This window comes from Astatotilapia calliptera, chromosome 9 (assembly GCF_900246225.1).
Source record: "Astatotilapia calliptera chromosome 9, fAstCal1.2, whole genome shotgun sequence".
Taxonomy (NCBI): domain Eukaryota; kingdom Metazoa; phylum Chordata; class Actinopteri; order Cichliformes; family Cichlidae; genus Astatotilapia; species Astatotilapia calliptera.
The window spans coordinates 13,127,899-13,149,132 of record NC_039310.1 but is presented as its reverse complement, the minus strand read 5'-3'; the positions used below and the strand labels follow the sequence as shown (position 1 = coordinate 13,149,132).

The 21,234-nt window shown below is 40.8% G+C and overlaps 1 protein-coding gene across 1 annotated transcript; it reads right to left on the bottom strand.

Moving 5' to 3' along the window:
- Positions 1 to 7,423: 7,423 nt before the first annotated feature.
- Positions 7,424 to 19,839, bottom strand: mtmr6 (myotubularin related protein 6). Its single transcript, XM_026180188.1, has 15 exons — positions 19,605 to 19,839; positions 17,323 to 17,454; positions 14,062 to 14,224; positions 13,765 to 13,922; positions 11,369 to 11,497; positions 10,299 to 10,433; positions 9,990 to 10,122; positions 9,759 to 9,868; positions 9,518 to 9,643; positions 9,382 to 9,431; positions 9,194 to 9,287; positions 9,001 to 9,107; positions 8,552 to 8,686; positions 8,332 to 8,458; positions 7,424 to 8,144 (listed from the first exon to the last, which is right to left on the bottom strand). The coding sequence occupies exons 1-15, from the start codon at positions 19,626 to 19,628 to the stop codon at positions 7,788 to 7,790; spliced, it is 1,980 nt and encodes a 659-aa protein (XP_026035973.1). The 5' UTR covers positions 19,629 to 19,839; the 3' UTR covers positions 7,424 to 7,787.
- Between the last annotated feature and the right edge of the window lie 1,395 nt (positions 19,840 to 21,234).

Genomic DNA, 21,234 nt, shown 5'->3' with positions numbered 1-21,234 from the left:
ATCTTTATACAGACTGTTTGTAGGACATGGACCACAGATGTGGGAAAACTGACAATGATGCTGCCCACTAAAAACAGAACTTTTGCATGTGTGGACATTAATTTCTGGGTATATCTTTCCTGTTAGGTAAGTCAGAGCTTTGGGTAAACAGTAGCTTTACATTGTAAATTGATCAGAATTAGCCTTCTCCCTTCACCCAGGCTTATTAGACTGGCTAAATTGGAGTGTGAGGGTGAAAAAGTTCAAAGTAAACGAAACTAAGCATATCACAAGTGCGATTTAGTGGACTCAAAAACAAGACCTGCTGATCAACAGTATGAGCGGGCTTAGACCAGGATATGGATTTAGAAATGTCAGTGCAGTCAGGCTTTTGTTATTTCAAGGGACACGGAGGTCTTAACCTCCCAGTCACAACCAATTTCTCATCCACAACTTAAATGACTTACAAGTGACTCTGCAAAAAGATTTAGGCCCCTCACAACTTACAAGTAGACAAACATACAAACACAAATAGCACAGCCTTCAATAGAGTTTGAGACACACACATATAAGCCATATGGCCTTGAGGCCTCTTCCATATGGACACACAGGGCCAGGTGTCTGAGCCCTGTGATGCCACATATAACTGTCATCACGTCATCCTCAGTTTCCTTGTGTTTGTGGTTTTGTGTCACCAATTATGCAGCCCACAGTACACTCTTTCTTTTCACATTAGTTATAGTTTTAGAGCATACCTTGGCAACCAGCAGAGTTTCTGCAGGCATGTAGAACAATTAACTGTTCACCAACTAGAAGGAAACCTTGTGGCAGCGGATCAACTTGCTGACTTTTGTTCATTGTTGTCGTGTCTTTACAAAGTGCACAAGTGTTCCAGTTTTATTATCAAAATGCATTTGTGCTAATAAGTAAAATTGTGAATGAATTAGGGTATTATACATTAAAATTAAAAAAAAAATTATAATAATAAAGAGTGAAATCATTTTTATTCCACATCTCAGTTTGTTTGTTTGATTTTGGAGAATGGCAACCAGTTTGTATATCTGAACAAATTACATAATCACCATTTACCGTAGATCCACCCAGTTCTCCTTTTTTCTGAGTGCAATCCACTGGGGGTGCTCCCAACCCCCCATGAATCTCCCTGTTATCCCGACCCACTTACAAACCTTCCTTCCCTTCCCTCCCCTTCTCCTTTTCTCTCCTCCTCCTCCACAGTGACTGTGAGCACAGGCTCTCCTCTTCCATCCCACTGCTATCAAACAATGTCTGCATTCATGAGCCCAATACACACAACCACAAATCTAGAGACATGCTCCCACCCACACAAACACTTTTTGAGGGCTTCCCCAGAGTGAAGCGTCGAAGCATATCATCCCTATGCTCCCCCCCCCCCACCAATAAGAAAGATAATATGTCCCCAAGAGTCAGTCAGCCAGCCTGTCTACTTGCCAGTCAGTCACCCACTATGCATGCTTTCAGGTACATCAGATGTTCAAGCAGAATGCCCTACAGCAGTGCTAGCAGGTCAGCTGGCTGCTGCGTGGACTTGAAGCTGAGTCTAAGCAGCAGATGGCAGGTGGATTGATGAGTGGAGACTGATGAGGGAGCTCAGTTATCGCATGATGAGACAAAGGATTTTGCTTAGCTCTTAGAGTGGCAGTGTACATTATTACAGTGCTTTAAACATCAGTAAATTATTGAAGCAAATGCACACATTACGACAATGCTACTATATTCCACAATGGAGACCATTAGACCATATCGGGCTTATCGAGCAGTTTGTATAACTGCATTTAAATGGAGGACATAGGAAAGCAATACACACCCTCACACTCACATATATATATATATGAGGCCATTTGTAAAAGCATGGGGCTTGTATGTAAGTGTAAAAGAACTTTTGTCCAGAGGCTTTTGTGGATATTGAACTGGTTTGGTTAGTTTGGTGCTTGGATAATGCAACATGTGCTCTCCTTGCAACCTAATTATTCTTTTCAGTCCACTTGTACTGGCTAAGGCAGATTCACACATGCAATACAAGAAGCCCACACCCTATTATCCCTCCTACTCCGTGCCCCCACCCTCTCTAAAAAGGGCTCCCATTTCAGCCCCCTGAGCGAAGCTCAGCATTAAGTGGGACAGTTGGAGGACATTTTCTCTCTCTCATGTCTCTCACTGTTTTGTCTGTTAATATGGTTCCTCTTTTACGTCAGTGTGCTTCCACTGCACAGTGCCCACAAGTAGCAGCTGAATGTCTTTTTTTTCATTCCTCTGTGAGGAAAGAGCCTCAGGACTCAAATACTTTTTTTTTAAAAGGCCTAATTTGTCTTGCTAAGAAAAGAAAAACAGACTGTGTGTTGTTATGTGAAACTTGCATTGTGTGTACACCCTTTACCAGGCAGAAGTTGTGAAAAAGATGTAAATCATTTCAAGAAAATGCATATCTGTCAACAAAGTAAAAGGGTGCTTTAAATTTTGTAAAGAGTTTCGGTGTCTTCACATCAGGGTATAAATAACCTAATTAATTAGAGCGTGTATCCTTATTATCCATCTTGAACTGTCTGATAGTGTCACAGTCATGTGTCACAGTCATGACATCATCTTCATTCAGTCCACGTCAGTCTTTTTAAATCGGTCACATATTAAGACTTTTAATCTTGGTATGTGACCAATATAAAAAGAATGCAAAAGGTCATTACATTAAAACACATTATGCTATTTTAGGCTCCTGCTTTAACACCTTTATTATTTTAGAAAGTCATCTATGGGATTCCTGCTTCAGTTTCACATATAGGAGAAAAAGAAACCAGAATATCCCCACAGAGTGTCTGAACTTTGCCTCACTTGAATAATAATAATAAGTCACGTATCTTATCAGTAATCTCACAAGAGTTTTATTATCTGCGGATCATAGAGGACACCAACAAAGAAGTAGCTCTGATGTGGTCATGACTGTAGGTTCACATAACAAACCACAATAGTTTTAGCTGTCAGTCAGACGTAGTACATATCAGTAACTACGGGAATCTTTTCAAATGTGAGAACAATACAATCAGCAATCTACCCATTTTCCTTTCAAGTACCACATCTGTGAAAACAGCACAACAGGATCCAAGCAAGAGGTTTAACAAAGACTAGTAACACACACAAGACACAGGTGTGGCTGATCATACATCAGTGGTTAGCTCCTGGCACAGGCACACATACACACCACATGGTCTTTATCATCATTATTAGGGGTTCTATCGGTTAGATTGTGTCAGCACAGGGGGTCTTCCAGCTCTGGATTAAACTAAGCTGTGTGTCTGTGCATACACACATGTTCCTGTTTATGTGTTAATGAAAATTAAACCCCCAAGGATTACTGCTTGTGCTCTTTTGTTACTTTGGTAATCAACAGGGAGCAGTACTAAATGTTATTAAGCTGCCTAAACCCAGAGTGCTCAGACACTTTTACACTCAAAACACTGCAAAACCAAAGTGTTTCTGAAAACTTGTCTTTATCACACAGAAAAAGCAACCCAAAGTATATAAAAGTTATACATGTTCCCTGCAATGCAGTAATTATCAATTTTTCTGAATATGTCAGGGTCAAAATGTTTGTACATTAATTACTTTTTTGAGGCAAGTTATTCGACTGTTTGGAGTAAAAATGTTCCTTTTTTTCATTTAGACTCATTTATTCTGGACTTCTAGTTGCCGTGGCTTGCTGAGATGACAGATCTGGAGGGGATTTTCATTACCGTTATAATTTATGCTCCTACTTTCAGAGGCTGAGGCTAAAGCCTGGTTATACCTCTGGCCACCACATACAACCAGTAGCAACTTTGCACAAACTCATAGAAATGGAGTTGCATCATATAAATGCTAAATGAATTGATTCTTATGCTCCTAGGACCTGGTGTCCACATCACATTTTGGGTTGTCTGGACCAAAATACTAATTTTTGCTCTACAAGGGCCTGATTACCACTTATGAGGACATTATACTGCCTGTTCTATCGAAATTTAAAATGAATGCCCTCTTATGAGGACCTCATTTTTCTCATAAACAAAAATCAGATAAAAGAAAAAAATCTGTTAATTCTTTGTTTTTACATTCATCAGGTCCCAATCAGCCCAATTAGCAAAGAGAAATTAAAAATGCATGCCATGAAGGAGTTTGGGTCTTAGGAGGTTAAATACTACATACCACTATCCAACTTTATCTTAACACTCAAATACCACATTCCCTTATTTCATTCAGTTTGACCTGAAATAAAACTTACCAGAAACGACTGTCTAGAGCAGGGATGTCAAACTCTTTTTACATCGCAGGCTACATACAGCTTATTTTGATCTTTTGTTGGCTGCACCAGTGAAACTGCCCTTCCTGCCAGTGTGCAAATGTAATCCCAGAGATATCTTACGTATAAAAAAATAACCTCTATTTCACCAGAAAGCAATCTATCAGTGCAAAAGAAAACTACAGAAATCTATAACTTAATTACTTCAGTGTAGCCATGTGGGAAATCTTTATCAATCAGAAAAGCTTTAAAAATTGTGAAAATACAATTAAAAGTCCAAAATTTCTGTTCCCTTTCACATTTTCCAAAGTCATCTAGGCCAGATTGAAGTCTTTGCTGGGCCGATTCTGTCCCCCGGGGCCTTATGTTTGACACCCCTGGTCTGGAGTGTACTTCTACACTCTACAAATTATGACAAAAACATGATAAACATGATAAAAATGATTAAAAATGAAATGTAAAAGCTTTCTGGGAGACATCAGTATCTGTCCAACCCCCATGTAAATAACACTGTCCGGCTAAGAGCTGTGTGGCACCACCACAGCCCACTGTAAAACATGCCTATTTCAAATGCATTCATCAAAATAATTATACAGAAATGTACAGTGGCTATATTGGAAAACTGAAAAAGGCCATAGAAGCTGTGTCATATGACAGAGAATGGCTGTAACAAATTACACAAGGGCATAAATAGCCAAGTGCTGTAGTCGATTTACAAATGCCGTTGATATATTCTGGGCTGCCACTGCCTTGTTCGAAACACTGCACTTGTGTGTCAGCCTGATACATAAAAATAGATTCATGTCCTAACAGTAATACAATCATCAGAGATTTTAGTCACATGTTATATACAGGGCAATGGCGCAAACCAATTTTCCACACAGACCAAAAAAAAAAAAATGCACATACAACATGCATACACGTGCGCTCATGTGTATAGCATATGCTCTGCCGATATGTAGACTATTTGGCCCTGATTGTAAGTACAGCATTTCCTCCTTGTCCAGTAAAGTGTTCTACCAGAATGGCGTGCAATAAGCTACTCATCTGAATGATTCAGAGCCCTGGGAGAGCCCTCGGCAGCTTGTCTCTGGAAGACACTTCTCAATGTTTAATTTAAGGTAATATGCACAAGTAGGCTACAGGAAGACCATTCTAACACGAGAGAGAGAAAACTTAGAGCTGATTGTGGATTAACATGATTTACTGTTTATCCACATTCAAAAAAGGGACTGAGTCATATAAAAGCTCTGACGCTCTAATGCAGTGGAGGTTTTTTTGTTGTTGTTGCACTTTTTTACTTGTTTAAACCATAAACAAGGTCCTTCTTTTACACATTCAAGTCATCAGTGGCGATTCATGGAAAACACCTTTAAGGTCTTTTTGAATAATCAGTTAGAAAATGTGAGCAAAAATTATGAACACAAGAAAAGAGAGAATTAAAGTAGAAGATTAAGTCCCCTTTGTTTTTAGCTATCTTCATATAGAGGCACTTTACACATCAGTTATTGTGCCCTTTCTTCTTTCAGTTCATATATTATGGAGCTTTAGAGTAAAGTGGCACAGTGGGTTTACACATCACATCACGTTGCACTGCCAGCCTCTCTCTATTCCAAGTTGTTACAGCTGAATAATGACTTTATTTGCTCATAGACACTGATTTGTCTAAGGGCCAGTGCTCACTTTGTCTAATTGGCTTCTGAAAGTAAACACAGAGCTCAATTTATTGCTACATTTAGTCCCATGGCATCGGAGGGCTGTGGACTGAGTGGCCTTTAAGAAGGAACAAGTTCACTGCAAAAGCTACTAGTCTGAATTCCATAAAGAATTTAGACTAGTAGCTTTTGCTGGATGTAACACAGCAGGATGAAAAGAGCTTGCAGGGCAGACAAATACACACATGAACTCTGTGTAACTTCATTTAAACCAAGTTTTACATCTTGCTCTTGTGCAGCAAACTGATTGGGTTGGGCATTTGCTTGTATGCTAAATCTAATCCAAGATCAAATCCTTTCTGAGCTCCAATAATGATTATTCAGGAACTAATATAGAATATGTTCTTGAAAAAAAAAAAATTGTAATGACTCATGGCAAAACAAGCTGAGCCTAAAAAAATTGTGCTGAATTGCCACAACTCCAGTGAATCTAACCCAAAACAAATCAAAGTCGAACAACATCCAGCCTCAAGGACATTTTTTCTGATGAATAAATAAATAATTCCACATCATTTTATTTAGATTCATCACAGAAACTAAACTTGCCAGATGCAGGAAGTTCTTTTTACTTATGAGAACTGCTATGTCATGGTTTTTGTTGAGCTTCAAAACCTCTCAAGTAGAAAGATCACAGTTAGGGGAATCAGTTTTATGGTTATTGTTGAATTTAACAGTATTTAGCTATCCAAACCCACAGAACTTAACCTTGCATGCACGCGGTGTTTTTTATGTGCCGGTGAACTTTAATCGAGGTCAGCTGTCATAAATAATAAGTCACTGACATGGCAGATACAACCAGTAGGATTTGGGTATCAGCATCAGTAAGCATTAGTAAGAAAGATCACCTGATCGAAGAGAAATAGGATTAAAGAGGCTTCATTGTCCTAGAGTTCTTCCTGTATTTATGTAAACATACTCCAATTCAAGTTTGGTATTTGCCCCACACATGATTCATCATCTGTTTCCCAACCAAAGTGCAGAAGCACCAAGAAGAGCAACAAATTATAGCAGTCTAGTTAAGGCGGAAATGCACAGGTGACATATACGTCCGTGTTAAATTTACTCTGTAGGTAGGTCATAATGAAAAATCCCTCTGAAACCTTCTGGTGTTGCCAACGACATAACCTGATGTGCGTTTTCTTGGAAATGACGTCAACAAACTGTCTATTCTGTCAGCAAACAGTTTCAAACAAATGTTTTTTTCTCTACACTGATTTTATTTATTTTTTAAATCACTCAGACCAGAGGAATGTCAGCTCACCAACATGATCAGATTAGGCTGGATTTCAGCCTTTGGATGAAATGAAACATTTCATGAGCCAAAACTGGGATTTTCTGCATTTTCGTGTGAAGAATATCAAGGCCATGTATTTCAAAAATGCACAACGTGACTGTACAAATTACAAGACACGACATTTTTTTCTTTGTTTTTTGATTCATTTATTTTTCTTACCCGATTCATTAATTTTTTATAGTGCTTTTTCAACATTCATTAATAAAAAAAAAAGAAAACAAGCTTTTTTTTTTCCCACTGTAAGTGCAGTATATGACATAATAATGAGGCTTTCCATAGAGATTTTAGACTATACAGACACACAACTTCATCCATTCAGCCCATTCAGGACCAATGCGTAAATCGGCACATAATCCACACAGAGCAACAGCTTCCCACTCTCTCTCACACACACACACACACACACACACACACACACACACACAGTTTCAGTATGCTCTCTTACTTAGTTGCTCATGTCCCTCAGTCTCTCACAATCCCTGTTTTTTTGGTTTTAGCAGGTCATACGTGCTACACCAAACTCCAGGCTGACAACAGCTGGCTCTTCTTTGACCAGATCACTGTTATACGTCCCTTCCAGTTCTCCATAACTCTGCTTCCTGCTCTCGGTGCCACTGCTGCCCTCTACTGTCCGCTCTGTATCTGTGCTCTCAGTGGCCTCCTCACCCACCTCCTCCTGCTCATCCTCTTCCTCGTGACGCTGCACTTCTTTGTGGTTGATGGGCGCTCCCAGAATGAGGGAGTCGGGACGTGGCGGGAGGCTGTGGGAGTTGGAGAGCTGATCTCTTGTGGGAGGAGGTGCGGGGGGGTCGGATGTTGCAACCGGGACTACACCAAGCTGCTGCAGCCTCTGAATGATACGACAGTTAAGTATATAAAACAACATATTCCAAATATAAAGTGCATCTAAATACTCAAATACAAATACTATACTGTAAATACTATATATTAAAAATACTCATGCAGTCATTTAAATACTCAAAATTAAGATCAAGCTTAAAACTTAGGAATATGACAATATGCAATAATGTGCTCACAGATTCCAGTGCTTGCAGCGTGCTCTCTGCCTTACGACTGTTCTCCTTCAGAGTCAAAATGGTTTTCAGGATAGACTGACGAGGGTGCATGGATCGGTCAAACTGATGGTACATACTCCTCCAGAACCTGGTGATCACAATGTTACACATGTAGATAAGATCCTTTAGGGTTTACTTCTAGATATAAGCAGCAACCAAAAGGGGAGCAAGCTGTACTGACTTGAAATGATAAGGCAGGGTGGAGGGCTCGAGCACAGGATGTGCTTCGGAGTACGCAGGGCTGTAGAACGGATTCAGGTGGTTTCGTTTTTCGCTCATTAGAAATGCCCACAGGGAGTGAGTCCGCTCTCTTAGTCTGCAACCCAGAACAGCAGTTAGACACATGGGAGCATATCGACATAGTCCAATGGTTGGTTCACACACACGCATACAGAAGCTCACAATATAGTAATTAATCTATTTGTCTTCTACTAAAAAGAAGGATTACACATTATATGTCTTTTATCACTTCTGGTTATCTGCAAACTCAGTGACAACAAATCCAGGTGTGGCTTTCTTGACGCACAGATCTTTTAAAGAGATTGTCTTGACAGACTGATAGATTTCACAGTTGACATTAGAAAGTATTTCAACCGTCAACAGTTACATAAATCTGTGTTTTTGACTTACTGCAACTCTTCTCTCTGCCTCTGATTGTTACCAAGGAAGTTTCCATATTGACAGGAGTGAACATGTTCGTGGATCTGCAGCAGGAACCACTCGCTGAACTCAAACGCCTAAACGGAGAGTTGTGGATAAATAAAAGCAAAAAAACCATAGGAAATAAATATAAATCTCACGTAGCTTGCACTCTCCCACTCACCTGTGGGAACTGCTCAGTCAGCTGCCAGACGCACTCGAGGAATTGAGTGAAAATAGGAGACACTTCTTTTGGATCCCCGTCCAGTTGGTCACACCTGAGAGCATACAATCCACGTATAGAATAATATGAACTTGCGACTGTGAACTGGAGCAAATGCAGTGCTTCACATTTTCCAGTTGAAACCTCACCTGTCTGCAAACTTGTGACCGAAAGAGATCCAGTCTTTCTCTATCAGTACCTAGAAGAAAAACAAAGAGTGAAGAGTAGAGAACATGGAGCATCTGAGTATCTGCATGTTCAACATCACGCGTCTGTGGCTGGTACCATAAAGCCTTTAATTGTACGATAGTAAGGGTCCATGAGCAGCGCCCCTAGGGCGCAGACCTGGGCGGTTCTGTCCCATCCATCTGAGCAGTGAACCAAAACACTGGCTCCTTCAACTGTCACCGCCTGGGATTAAGAGAACAGACAGATGGCACAGAAATATGGTTTTTAAAACAACAATGATTTTTTTATCAGCTTCCACCAGAATACAGTTAAAGAAGTATAACCAGAAAACATTTACCCTGGTGAGAAAGACAGCAGCATCTACTATCGCCTTGATATGCCGAAGCCAGCCACTACTCTCCAGTCCCACCAGGTAGTCACTCATGGAAAGTGACCGAGTCCCAGTCACTAAAGGATCAAAGGAATTTAAGATTAACTGTGCACTGACTGACATTCATTAAAAAAAAGCCTTTTTGTAAACATCTTTTCTTTCTTTTTTAAAATCCTCTGTCTGTAGCAGATGTTTAACCTTCTAGCAACTTCTGCAGGCTGCTCCGCATCACGTGGATGTTTTCAATGCCAACAAACTGGAAGCGGATGTTGGAGTAGTTGTCCTCATTCTCGTAGCCTTTACCTGCTGCTCTGTTAGCGAGCGCGTTCAGCTGCAGGACAGGAAAAAAACAACAAAAAAAACAACAACAACACATTTGAGCTCTGAACTCTGTTTTCAAAAGTACATTCATTTAGTGCTGAACCCATTTACACATACAAGAAATTTTTAAAAGTTAATGAACAACGCTTGCTATTCTGAGAAACTGCCTGGCCGTCACCACCTTACCTTCGGCCTGGTATCCATGACATAAAGAAATCGGCTGTTGTGATTGGCTTTGCTGATGGCCTGCAGCATGCTCTCATCCTCGAGGCATCGTGCACTGAACCCAGAGAGAGGCTGACTACAACGACACACTGCTGCCTGTCAGGGTAAAGAGAGTACATTGGTAAAAACGAGAAGTTATTAAAAAAAATCTAAATATAACCTTAAAACCAGGACACCTGAGCCTGTGTTACTTCCTTCTAATGGTTGCCTATAATGGAACAACTACATGAGTCTCATAAACTTTTTTGGTTAACCTAACACCATAAATGTAACTACTTAGATGTTAATGCCATTGAGTAGTTACATTGTTTCCCTAAAAGTCAGGTGTTTCTAGTTGACACAATAAGATTCCCCAGAATGTTAGGTCATTAACTGCTCATCCCACCTAAATGTTGTTTAACCTGAAAATCACAATTCAAAATATGCTGCACATTTCGGATGTGGGAGTTCTTTCCCTCGCTTGCTTTGGAAGCAAGGTTTGTTCATCAGCGATGCTGACGTTTTGTTCGAGAAAATTAAAGAAAGAAAAAAAAAAGTGCAGCTATTCCATCAAATTTCACAGACCCTTGGTTACTAATCGTTTCTGTAATGTGGTGATGTTTCTTCTAATGCCAGCAAAAGGTCAAAATTTCCATCCATACACAAACACACCAAAAAAAAAAAAAAAAAATCGAATGAGCAGATGTCATGCAAATTTGTTAAGCGGAGTACAAATCCTTTCCGTGTTAGACATTTTATGAGCTTTGCTGTAAATCCACCTTTGGCCAAGCAACTCAACTTTGCACGTGTTAATATATAATCCCACTGGTTCATTCCCATGATATTTGCACTTCGATATAACCGAGAGAGTTGACCCTATTTTCAATTTAAGCAATCCCATTTCCATTTTGCTTGTACTGCCTTAGGAATATTAAGATTTGGACTTTGATCTTGCTCAGTAACTACTCAACAACTTGCCAAGGAGAGCTAAATAAAGAAACTGGACCAAAGACAAATATTGGCGTATGTAAATGGTCACAGTTTTAATGTACCTTCTTCTCTTGGTAGAAATAAGTGAGGACAGGAAAGCGTCCTTTGCTTCTGAACTTGGAGCTCCCCACAATGATAGGCTTACTGGCGGTGACAGGAACATAGAGGTCTCGTGGATATGTCTCACACACCTGAAAAAAGTCACAAACAAAATCCATTAACTAAAATAAGAATTAAAAATGTACTAATGTCCATGTTCAGACAGCAGTACCTTGTGAATGCCTCGTGCTACTATGTTACAATCTATAAAGGCACATGATATACAGTCTGCCTGTGAGCAGGGATCTGCTCTTCTTCTTTACAGACAAATTCTTACTTTTGACTCAAAGACTCTGTAGTCCATCACACTAAGGCTGGAGCTAACTAACAGTGAAGCTCCAGCACCCTCTTCTGGACCACAGCGCACAGTGTTTAAGATGTGGTAACGTCGAACTGGTTTCTGTGATATAATCAGGGGTGCACATAAGTGGTCCGCAGGTGCGCATTTGCTGTCAAAATAAAAGACGAGCACCAGATAAGAAGCTGCAACGAGAGTTCGCGTACATATAAAAGCACTGTTTTTGTCCGCTAGAGTGGGATTTTCACGGCATATTCTGCACCACATCTCTGTGCGTTCATCATTTGTTTGAATCCAGCTCACCTCCTGCAACCACTTTTCCGAGAACACGCGCTTCTTTTGCGGTTCGGACTCCTTCTGACATTTCTTTGGAGGTGGAGGAACACCAAAGTAATTGCTTAAAGGAGCTTGCTTTTTTGACAGCTTTTAGAGTTCTAAACCTATGTCTGTCCTCCTCCAGAAAATCTTATGTACGCAAACGCGCGTTGCAACTTCTTATCTGGTGCGCGTCTTTTATTTTGACAGCTAATGCGCACCTGCGGACCCCTTATGTGCACCCCTGGATATAATGTTAACAGGCTGTCATTAAACCCAAATAATGACAGCCTGTGTGATATCACTTGGATGCCAGCTGAATCTAGACTAGGGCTATGCGATATGACCAAAATCTCATATTCCGATATAAGAATTCTATCGTCCTGATAACGACATAAATCACAAAAATGTAACATTTTCTGTAAATTCTGTGAATCTCGGGCAGCTCGTCTTGCGGGAAGTGTTTCCAGCTGCGCATCATGTAGCTGGAGTCGAGTGTTTTAACCGATGCATGAAACTGTACATTTTTAGACATAAGTTGTATCAGCCGCCGTATTCTTTGTGAATATTTATTACACAGCGTGCTGGGGGGAAAAGCCTGTTCTAACGTTTAAGTCTAAGGTTTATTTTTTAGCACCTGGCAGCTCTTTTTTAATTCTCATCCGTAAATAATCTGCTCTTTCACGTGATTCAGTTTATTTTGAAAAGTCTCAACAGGATCTTGAGCTTTATTGTGAAAGGTTTATGAGGAACATAAACAAGCGGACACCGATGCTGTTACCGTCGTTGTTGCTAACGACAACGCATAAAAACAGGCGCTTGTCCGTCTGTAGTGTGGTTATATAAAATATAAGAGAAAGAGAACTTTAAGAAATTAATATAGCCACTACAGTGACCATCAAAACGATGAAAAAATATTGCCGTAAACAGTTTATTTTGCGACACCACGAAACAAACGATAGCGTAAAATGATACGATAGACGTTTTTATATCGTCATCCGATATATATGTTATATCAACAGCCCTAATCCAGACTGTACCACTGTGACGGTGCTGTCCACAACCACACAACTGAAATACTCTGGTAATATTCATCTGTTTAAATCAGATACAGAGTAAGCTTTCATACGCCCACCTCATTTTCACATTAACTTCGTTTGCAATTAAGTTATTTGACAATCAATTAGTTTAATTATTCGGATTAATTTGTTTTAATACATTATGACACTAAGCTAAAGACTAAACAATGTTGCACATTTTAGGTTTACATGATTTTGTCAGTGACTTGTACAAGCTGCAGTAATTCTTTTTTTCTGTTTTCATCTGCTGCTCCAGCCTATCCCTGTTTAAGCAACAGAGGAAGCTGAAGGTGGAGCTGGTTTAAGTGCAGAGGCCAGCCTAATGGACTTTGCCATCTGCTGTGACCACATGGCGGGAATGTTTTTTATCCATTTAAATAAATCCAGTTATTGTCACAGTCGTTTCCTCTTTTGTGTTTACTCAGTCGCTACAGAGGTCGTTTGGAGTTACATCCCTTTCTGAGTATGTTCTTCTGGCACTTTTAAAGCCATAATGCAGACATGCAATGACCAATACACAGAAATACTATAAGTCAACTTATAGTAAATAATATATCAATACTATCACAAATACTACTACTATCACAGTGATGGTACCAATGTTTAGAATCTGTAAATAAATACAGTTTATAGTGGGCAGAGGACTTTGTTGGATTTTACTACCTACCTTGTAGTCCCTGTTCACATCAGTGAGCTGCCATTGGTCACAGGGGACGCCCATCCTCTCAAACTCCGCCCCCAAGTCGATGAGCTGCCATCCTTCCTCTCGCTGCTGGTCATTTTGTTTGGGGTTGTAGGAGAAAGCATAAAGCTCTTCATAGCATACTGCGCAGAGAAGAAAAACAGAGAGAAACCCATTAAACACAGACAGATGAGAAAGCACTATTTAATATGTCAATGTATCTCTGTTTAGGCATTAAGTGGATAGGAGAAATGCCCAAAGCGAATAGAACGCGAAGCTGACCTGGCCGTAGAAGACGAAGCAGTGAGCTGTAGACGTCGTGGCAGTCTCTTTCTCTCTGTATAACAAAATGAACCACCCTGAAGTTGCGACACTGAATTACCAGTGGACAGCCGGAGGTGGTCAGGGACAGCTTCTCCACAGAGGCTATATGATGGTGCAAAATCTGCAGACAAGGAAAGAGGAGGCAAAAAGAAGACGTGAAAAGAGAGGCTGGTGATTTACAGTGGCTGGGTCGATATACACTAATTTAAACAAAGTACACTATCCAACAATGACATTAGCGTATTGTTAATAAAGCCTGGTGCTGTTTTTATATTTTACAAAACATACACACATACTAATATATTTTGTGTGTGTTATACAAATGTTTTTCTTCAACTCTAGGACTCATTGTATATGCACACTTTAAAAAACACGTATGTCAAAATTAAAGCCTTACTCTTTAGGAACCTCAGTTTAGAGAATAGTTTCATATTTAAAGAGGCTCAATGAACTACTAAAGACTTGCAAAGTTTAAATGAAGATCAGTTGGTATTAAAGGGACCAAAGTGCCAAGAAATATCCCTTACAATATTACACCACCAGCCTAAGTACTGATAAAAGGCAGGATGGATTCATGCTTTCATGTCATTTCCATCAAATTCTGACTCTACCCTCTGAATGCTGCAGACTCATCAGATCTGCCAACATTTTTCAGTCTTCTGTTGTACAATTTTGTTGGCCTTGTGTGAATTGTAGCTTCAGTTATTTGTTCTTAGATGACAGGAGTAGTACCCAGTGTGGTCTTCTGCTGCTGTGGCTTTAAAGTCGCATGTTGTGCATTCAGAGATGCACGGCTTGGTTGTAACAAGCGGTTATTTGAGCTACTGTTGCCTTCCTATCAGCTCAAAGCAGCCTGGCCATTCCTCTGGGATCTCTGGCATCAACAAAGCATTTTCTCCCAGAAAACTGCTACTCACTGGATATTTTCTCTTTTTCTGACCATTTTCTGTAAACCCTAGAGATGGCTTTGAGGAGAAATCCCAGTAGATCAGCAGTTTCTGAAATACTCAGACCGGTCCATCTGGCAACATCAACCACATTCATTGTCAGTTAAATCACTTTTCTTCCTCATTCTGAACTTCAGCAGCCCACCTTGACAATCCTACATGCCAAAATGCACTGAGCTGCTGCCTTGTGATTAGCTGGCTAGACATTTGCATCAATGAGAGTGTTATCTGCAATATGAATACAATGAAGAACAGATAAGATTTGGAATATTAAAGGGATCTAGTTGGGGGGGGTTCAAGAGCATGCATTTAAACAGAAGAGTGCTATAAAAAGCTCAGCTCAGTCATGAATTATTTTAATATCACCCAGAAGTATAGAGGGCAAGAGAGTCAGATGCCACACATCACCATATTCATGAGTGCATTTTGAGTATCACAACCAAGAGAAATCATAAAGATGCACATGGATCAGCATTGATAATGACTAGTGGGACACACACGCATGTGCACATACACACACAGGCTAATTGCTGATCTCACCAGTTGTTGAGAAAGGCAGTAACTCACATGCTGTTTAATATTTTATGATACACACAAACACCACAAACGGTTACTTTGAAATTACTCTACAGCACACACAGCACTGAGCCAGACACACATAGGGAAGTAATGCACATAAAACAGGAAGGATGGTGGGAAAGAGGTCACGGCCCAGGTTCTGCTGCACAAGGCATGTAGGCCAGTCACTAAATACTTAGTGCTTAAAAAAACAAAAAAAAAAAAACAGGATTCATACAGCGCAACACTATTGTGCACACTCAGAAGTAATACCATTCCAGCAAGTATGTATATGCCAATTGTACAATGTAAAACCAACTAAACCGGGCTAGTTGATGCTATGAAGTCATTCTGACAAATCACAACTCAATATAGGAAATAAAATCTTGCAAGTCATGTGTTGAAATCCTGAGCTCTAAACGGTTGCAGCTAATTTCTCAATATTAAATAGCCTCTTGTCTTCAGTGCCTGCTCTAGGCTCATTGCAACACGCGCCCATAATTCTCGCATAACCCAACACCACCACTTTGCCGCTACTGCAGCACAAATAAGTCCATCAGCAAACCAGAATGCTGCTGCTAGATGTTACTAACCTAGTTCTTACAGTGCACTGACAGCGATCCTCTTTCAGGGGCAGGAAGAAAAACACACACAGACAAATACTACGTGTGCACATTTTGAAACTCTATCTCTTCCTCTTACCACACATTAACTTTCATAATCTTTCTCTCCTTCCCAAATCGCATGCAAACAAACTGTCTGGTTGCAGGCTTCCCTGTAGTGGTCACATTAATGGTTCTTTATGTGGCAGAACTTCCAGTTTCTGTATGTTTTGCCCTTCATTTGCATATATTCCTCTGGTTTTGATTTGAGAGCTCAAAACATATGCCACCCAGGTCTTGGCATCTACAGGAATCGCTTTGCCACCAGCCAATGGCAATATTGCACTGCAACGGTTCCTTCAGTGATGGAGTTGTTATGGCCCCAGGCCTTCATGCGGGTTTGCTCTGCATATGTGTGGTTTTTGGGTTCCATGAGTTGCCTGGGTGGAGATTCAGGAGATGCTATTTAAGACCCTACCTCTCTAGGTCTTGCCGGTCTCCACTCCTGTTGGTGCTTTACTCCAGTCCTGTGATGGTGCCTGTGCTGTCTTCATGCCTCTGCATCCTCGTTTGGTTCTTTCGTTGGGTTATCTTAACTTGCTTTTTCCTTGCACACCAGGTCTCATACACTTGCCAGCTTATCCATGCACCACTTTACACTGCTGATACTGACTTCGACTCACCTAATTTATTATTATGTCACACACATACAGGTTATAACAATTGGGGCCTCGTTCAGGATTTGAACCCCAGCAAGAATCATACACCTAAACACAAAGCCTAGAAAAAGGGGTTTTTAAACCACACACACAGAACAAACCTGCATGAAGGCTAGGAGCTAAAACAGGAGTGTATTAAAAACATTTGCAGGGTAATAAATATTCATTATTAGACTAAAAACAGGCCCAAATTGTCTAAAGAGCACACTTGGTTTGTGTGAAACTGCACCATCAATTTATAGAAAACTGGCAACAGGAGGTAAAAGTTCTGTGAGCACTTGCTATCCTCCAGTTATGCCTCTGCACAACAGTGTATTCGCAGAGGTGACATCCATATGCAAGCACTCTGAAACCTGCATTAATGGGCAGCATAGTTGGCACAAAACTACTCACCCAGACCTCATGTCCAGCAGAGGCCGAGTTGTTAGAGTTGCTCTCCACAAAGATGAGATGCGTGGCTGTGAGGTACAGAGTGCCATGAACGGATTTGTTGCTGAAGCGATCCAACAGCCGCACCTGCTCCACCTGCAAAAACAGATGCACATAATGGTAATATCTAAATAATCAGGAGCACCCTTTGCTTCTCTTGCTGGATACACTGAGACTACAAGAGATGGCATCTTGCGAGCAGGGTTGACACCTGACAGAAAAATTACTGGCACCAGTTCTGGCTAGCACACCAATTAATCCTGGCCACCTGGTCCTCACTATCAGCTGCCAGTTTAATTTTAATAAGTGCAGTCACAAGTGACATTTGCTGCCACTGCCTTAATAAACAAACCACCTGCCTCTTAATTAAACAATCTTATCTAGCTTAAAGTCAAACACAGTTCATTTTGTTTTGACTTCCTTCTCAAAAATTTATATTCAGTAGCTGCAACGGTGAAAGTGTAGCAACTGATTGCACTAATACCACAAACGCCCAAACAGAATAGCAGATATAATGAGTAATATATTTACTCAAGTCACGAGTTTTCACACAGGCTTGGGTCTAATAGCTATAACAGGTTTTAAAAAAAACCTTTAATGTGCTTCTGGTTTACATCCTAGAAAAAATAAATAAATGAATAAAACCAGTTTTATACAGCACAATCTTTTTAAAGATCTTTATGAGACTGATGTTACAACAATATAAAACAAACAAATAATATCACCATTGGACTTTGCTCTGCACTGTTGCATCTACGGTATTTTATTGCCTTCTGCATCACAGATGCAAGACATATCAAAATAAAAGCTCCTGTCACCTTCACTCTATAGCCAAAGTGCATTTGGAAAGTCACTGATTTTTGGACTGTGCAGTGCTGTTAGCACTAGCTGTCCGAATCCATGATTCATCACATTAGCTGTTTCCGGTTGACTCAGACATCCTCCACTTTGTTTCCGTTTGCTGAGATATGATGATCAAATCTCTCTCGGTCGCTCAGCAACCTGCGGGTCGCGGCTCTGTCATAAGTCAGCTTCTTGGAACATATGGGAAGTCAGTTGTTTTTGTGTGTGTGCCCACATGCGTGTGCTTGAGAGCAGGTTAGAGAGAAAGGGAAGAGAGAAGGAGGACAGAGACCTCATACCATCTTATAGGGAAGTTAATGTTAGGATTTGTGTTTCATCCTGTTACATGCCTATGCAACTTAAACTACCCTGATTGCTACAACAAGCAGCTTGTTTTCGTTGTTTGTTTTAAACACTATAACAGCAAATAATAATCTCCTCCGACTTTTAAACCAGACAAACCACTGAGAGGTGTGGAGAAAAATGGGGAACACCCATTCTGCATGGGTGTTCCCCGTCTGTCTACATGCCAGATCTCAGCATTTTTTTTTTTTTCCCACTGACAAATAGCACAATTGTCATTGAACCTCAAGAATCGTGTGATACTGCTTCCTAATATGATCAAAAATAGAGACGTTAGATAAAATTAAGCACACTGAGCCACCTTATGGCAGACTAAAAGGAATTATGAAGTATGTACTAGGACTGTTGGCGGTTGTTGGTTGTTTTTGAGTGGCTGCAGATCAGATTTGAAAGGATCAATGATTTAAGGGTTAAAAGGATCCGCTCTTGCATATACTGCTGTGCACACACATAGCAGTATATTTTCTAGCAGTACAGGCCTGGCAGGGCTAAACTCGTACTGCAGCACTCCTCGAGTCTTGCCTTTTTCAGCTGGTTGCTTTCCTTTAAATCTGGTCTATTGGGAGTGATTTAGCCCAGGCAGTGAGCTCACTGTTTTGGCGTTTTATGCTTACGATAAAACTGCGATCGCCCAATTTGACGTACAGCCCAAGTCAGCCCTGCGAGTCTGTGCTGGATATGGCCCGGCTTTTCCTTGCTTCTTCAATCATACTGAATTCAATGACTGTACTGACGGTGGATATCTGTCGCAATAAATAGCAGAGCGTGCAAGTAGTAAAATTAGATAGAGGAAGCCGATCTTCCTGATGAACGGGAAAAACAAACGGCTCATTGATGCTCGCCACGTCTGCTGACATTTGGAGTCGTTGGCGACACCTGCTAGCCGTTACGCTATAACGTTGATTCACGCAAATTCACTCTGAACACTGATGGCCAGAAAACGGAGCCTGACTCGAGCCTTCCAACAAAATCGCAAACAGACAAGGCCCAGCTGCCGACTGTATCCCATCCATTTGCAATTAGCAAGAAACGTTAGCTACCTTTGGCGTTCGGATATGCTCCATTTTCCCCCCGGGTCGAAACAGCTGTCAGCGCCTACAAAGCTTCAAACGACACCTTCCGGATTGAAATGAATCATTGATGATGTGAAAGCTTCGACTCCTGCACAAGACTCCTTCACTTTTTCGGGGGCATACGATATGTGTTTATTGTCAATTATTTTCACTCCATCCGCGTAAAGCTTGCGCAAAGTACGTCGGCACTTGAGGTGGGGGTTTTCAAAATAAAAGCGGGATCAAATTCAACTTTTAACTCCTTTACTGTTTTGGTGGTTGGGGTTGTAGGACAGAGTTTGTAAGCAATTTGAAGTTATCAGAATTATCCATCCATCCATTCGCTTCCGCTTATCCTTTTCAGGGTCGCGGGGGGCACTGGAGCCTATCCAAGCTGTCATAGGGCGAGAGGCAGGGTACAGGTCGCCAGTCTGTCGCAGGGCCAACACTTCGCACTCACATTCATACCTAGTGACAATTTGGATTATCCAATTAACCTATCCCCACAAGCTGCATGTCTTTGGACGGTGGGAGGAAGCCGGAGGGAACCCACGCAGGGAGAACATGCAAACTCCACACAGAAAGACCCCGGCCTGATGTTGGAATTGAACTCAGGACCTTCTTGCTGTGCGGCAACAGTGCTAACCACCGTGCTGCCTGTAATCAGAATTAAAACAACCTAAATACTTAAACTATATGTGAAAAACGCTTTAGTTAATTAAAAAAACAATAATAGATTTAGATTAGTGTATATTTTCTAAAAACAATAATACTTCAAAAGATTAAAACTAAACATTTTCCAAACAATAAAAACTGAACTGAAACCATCAAACCTACTTTGGGAACTAGCTGAAGCTAACTGAATGAAAAGCAAAGTTAAAATGAAATCAAGATAAAAGATAACAAAAAACTTACAACCTATAATAATTATTGGCATGATTACTTGTCAAAGTAAAGCAAATATAGTGTGCTCTTCTCTGGAGAGATTGGGTCGCCATTTGACTACCTAAATGCTTAGGGATCACCACAGCGGATCATCTCCCCTGCATGCCCCGCTCACTATATCTACAAACCCCCTCTGAAGTTTTTCTCTTTCCTTGTCCCTCTCAGCTCTATGGTAAATGGCCTGCATTTGTATAGCGCTTTACTCAGTCCCTAAGGACCCAAAGCGCTTTACACTACATTCAGTCATTCACAATGGCAAGCTATTGTAGCCACAGCCTGGGGCGCACTGACAGAGGCGAGGCTGCCGGACACTGGCCCTCTGACCACCACCAGTAAGCAAACATGGGGTTAGTATCTTGCCCAAGGATATTTGGTAGCATGGGATTGAACCACTAACCTTCTGATTAGTGGCTGACCTGCTCTGCCACCTGAGCTACAGCCACCTCTATAGTCAACATCGTTTCACCAGTAGATACAGCATCCCTCCTCTGCACATGTTCAGACTATCTCATCTCTAAATCTGTCCATTGTTTCGGATGGGTGACCTCAGGTAAACTCATCCAACTTCATTATCATTCCTCTGTTCCTTGCAGCTTTATGGTTCCAAATGTCTCCCTCTGACTCTCACAGTTTCTGTCTTGTTTCTTCTGATTTCCATTCCTCTTCTCTCCAG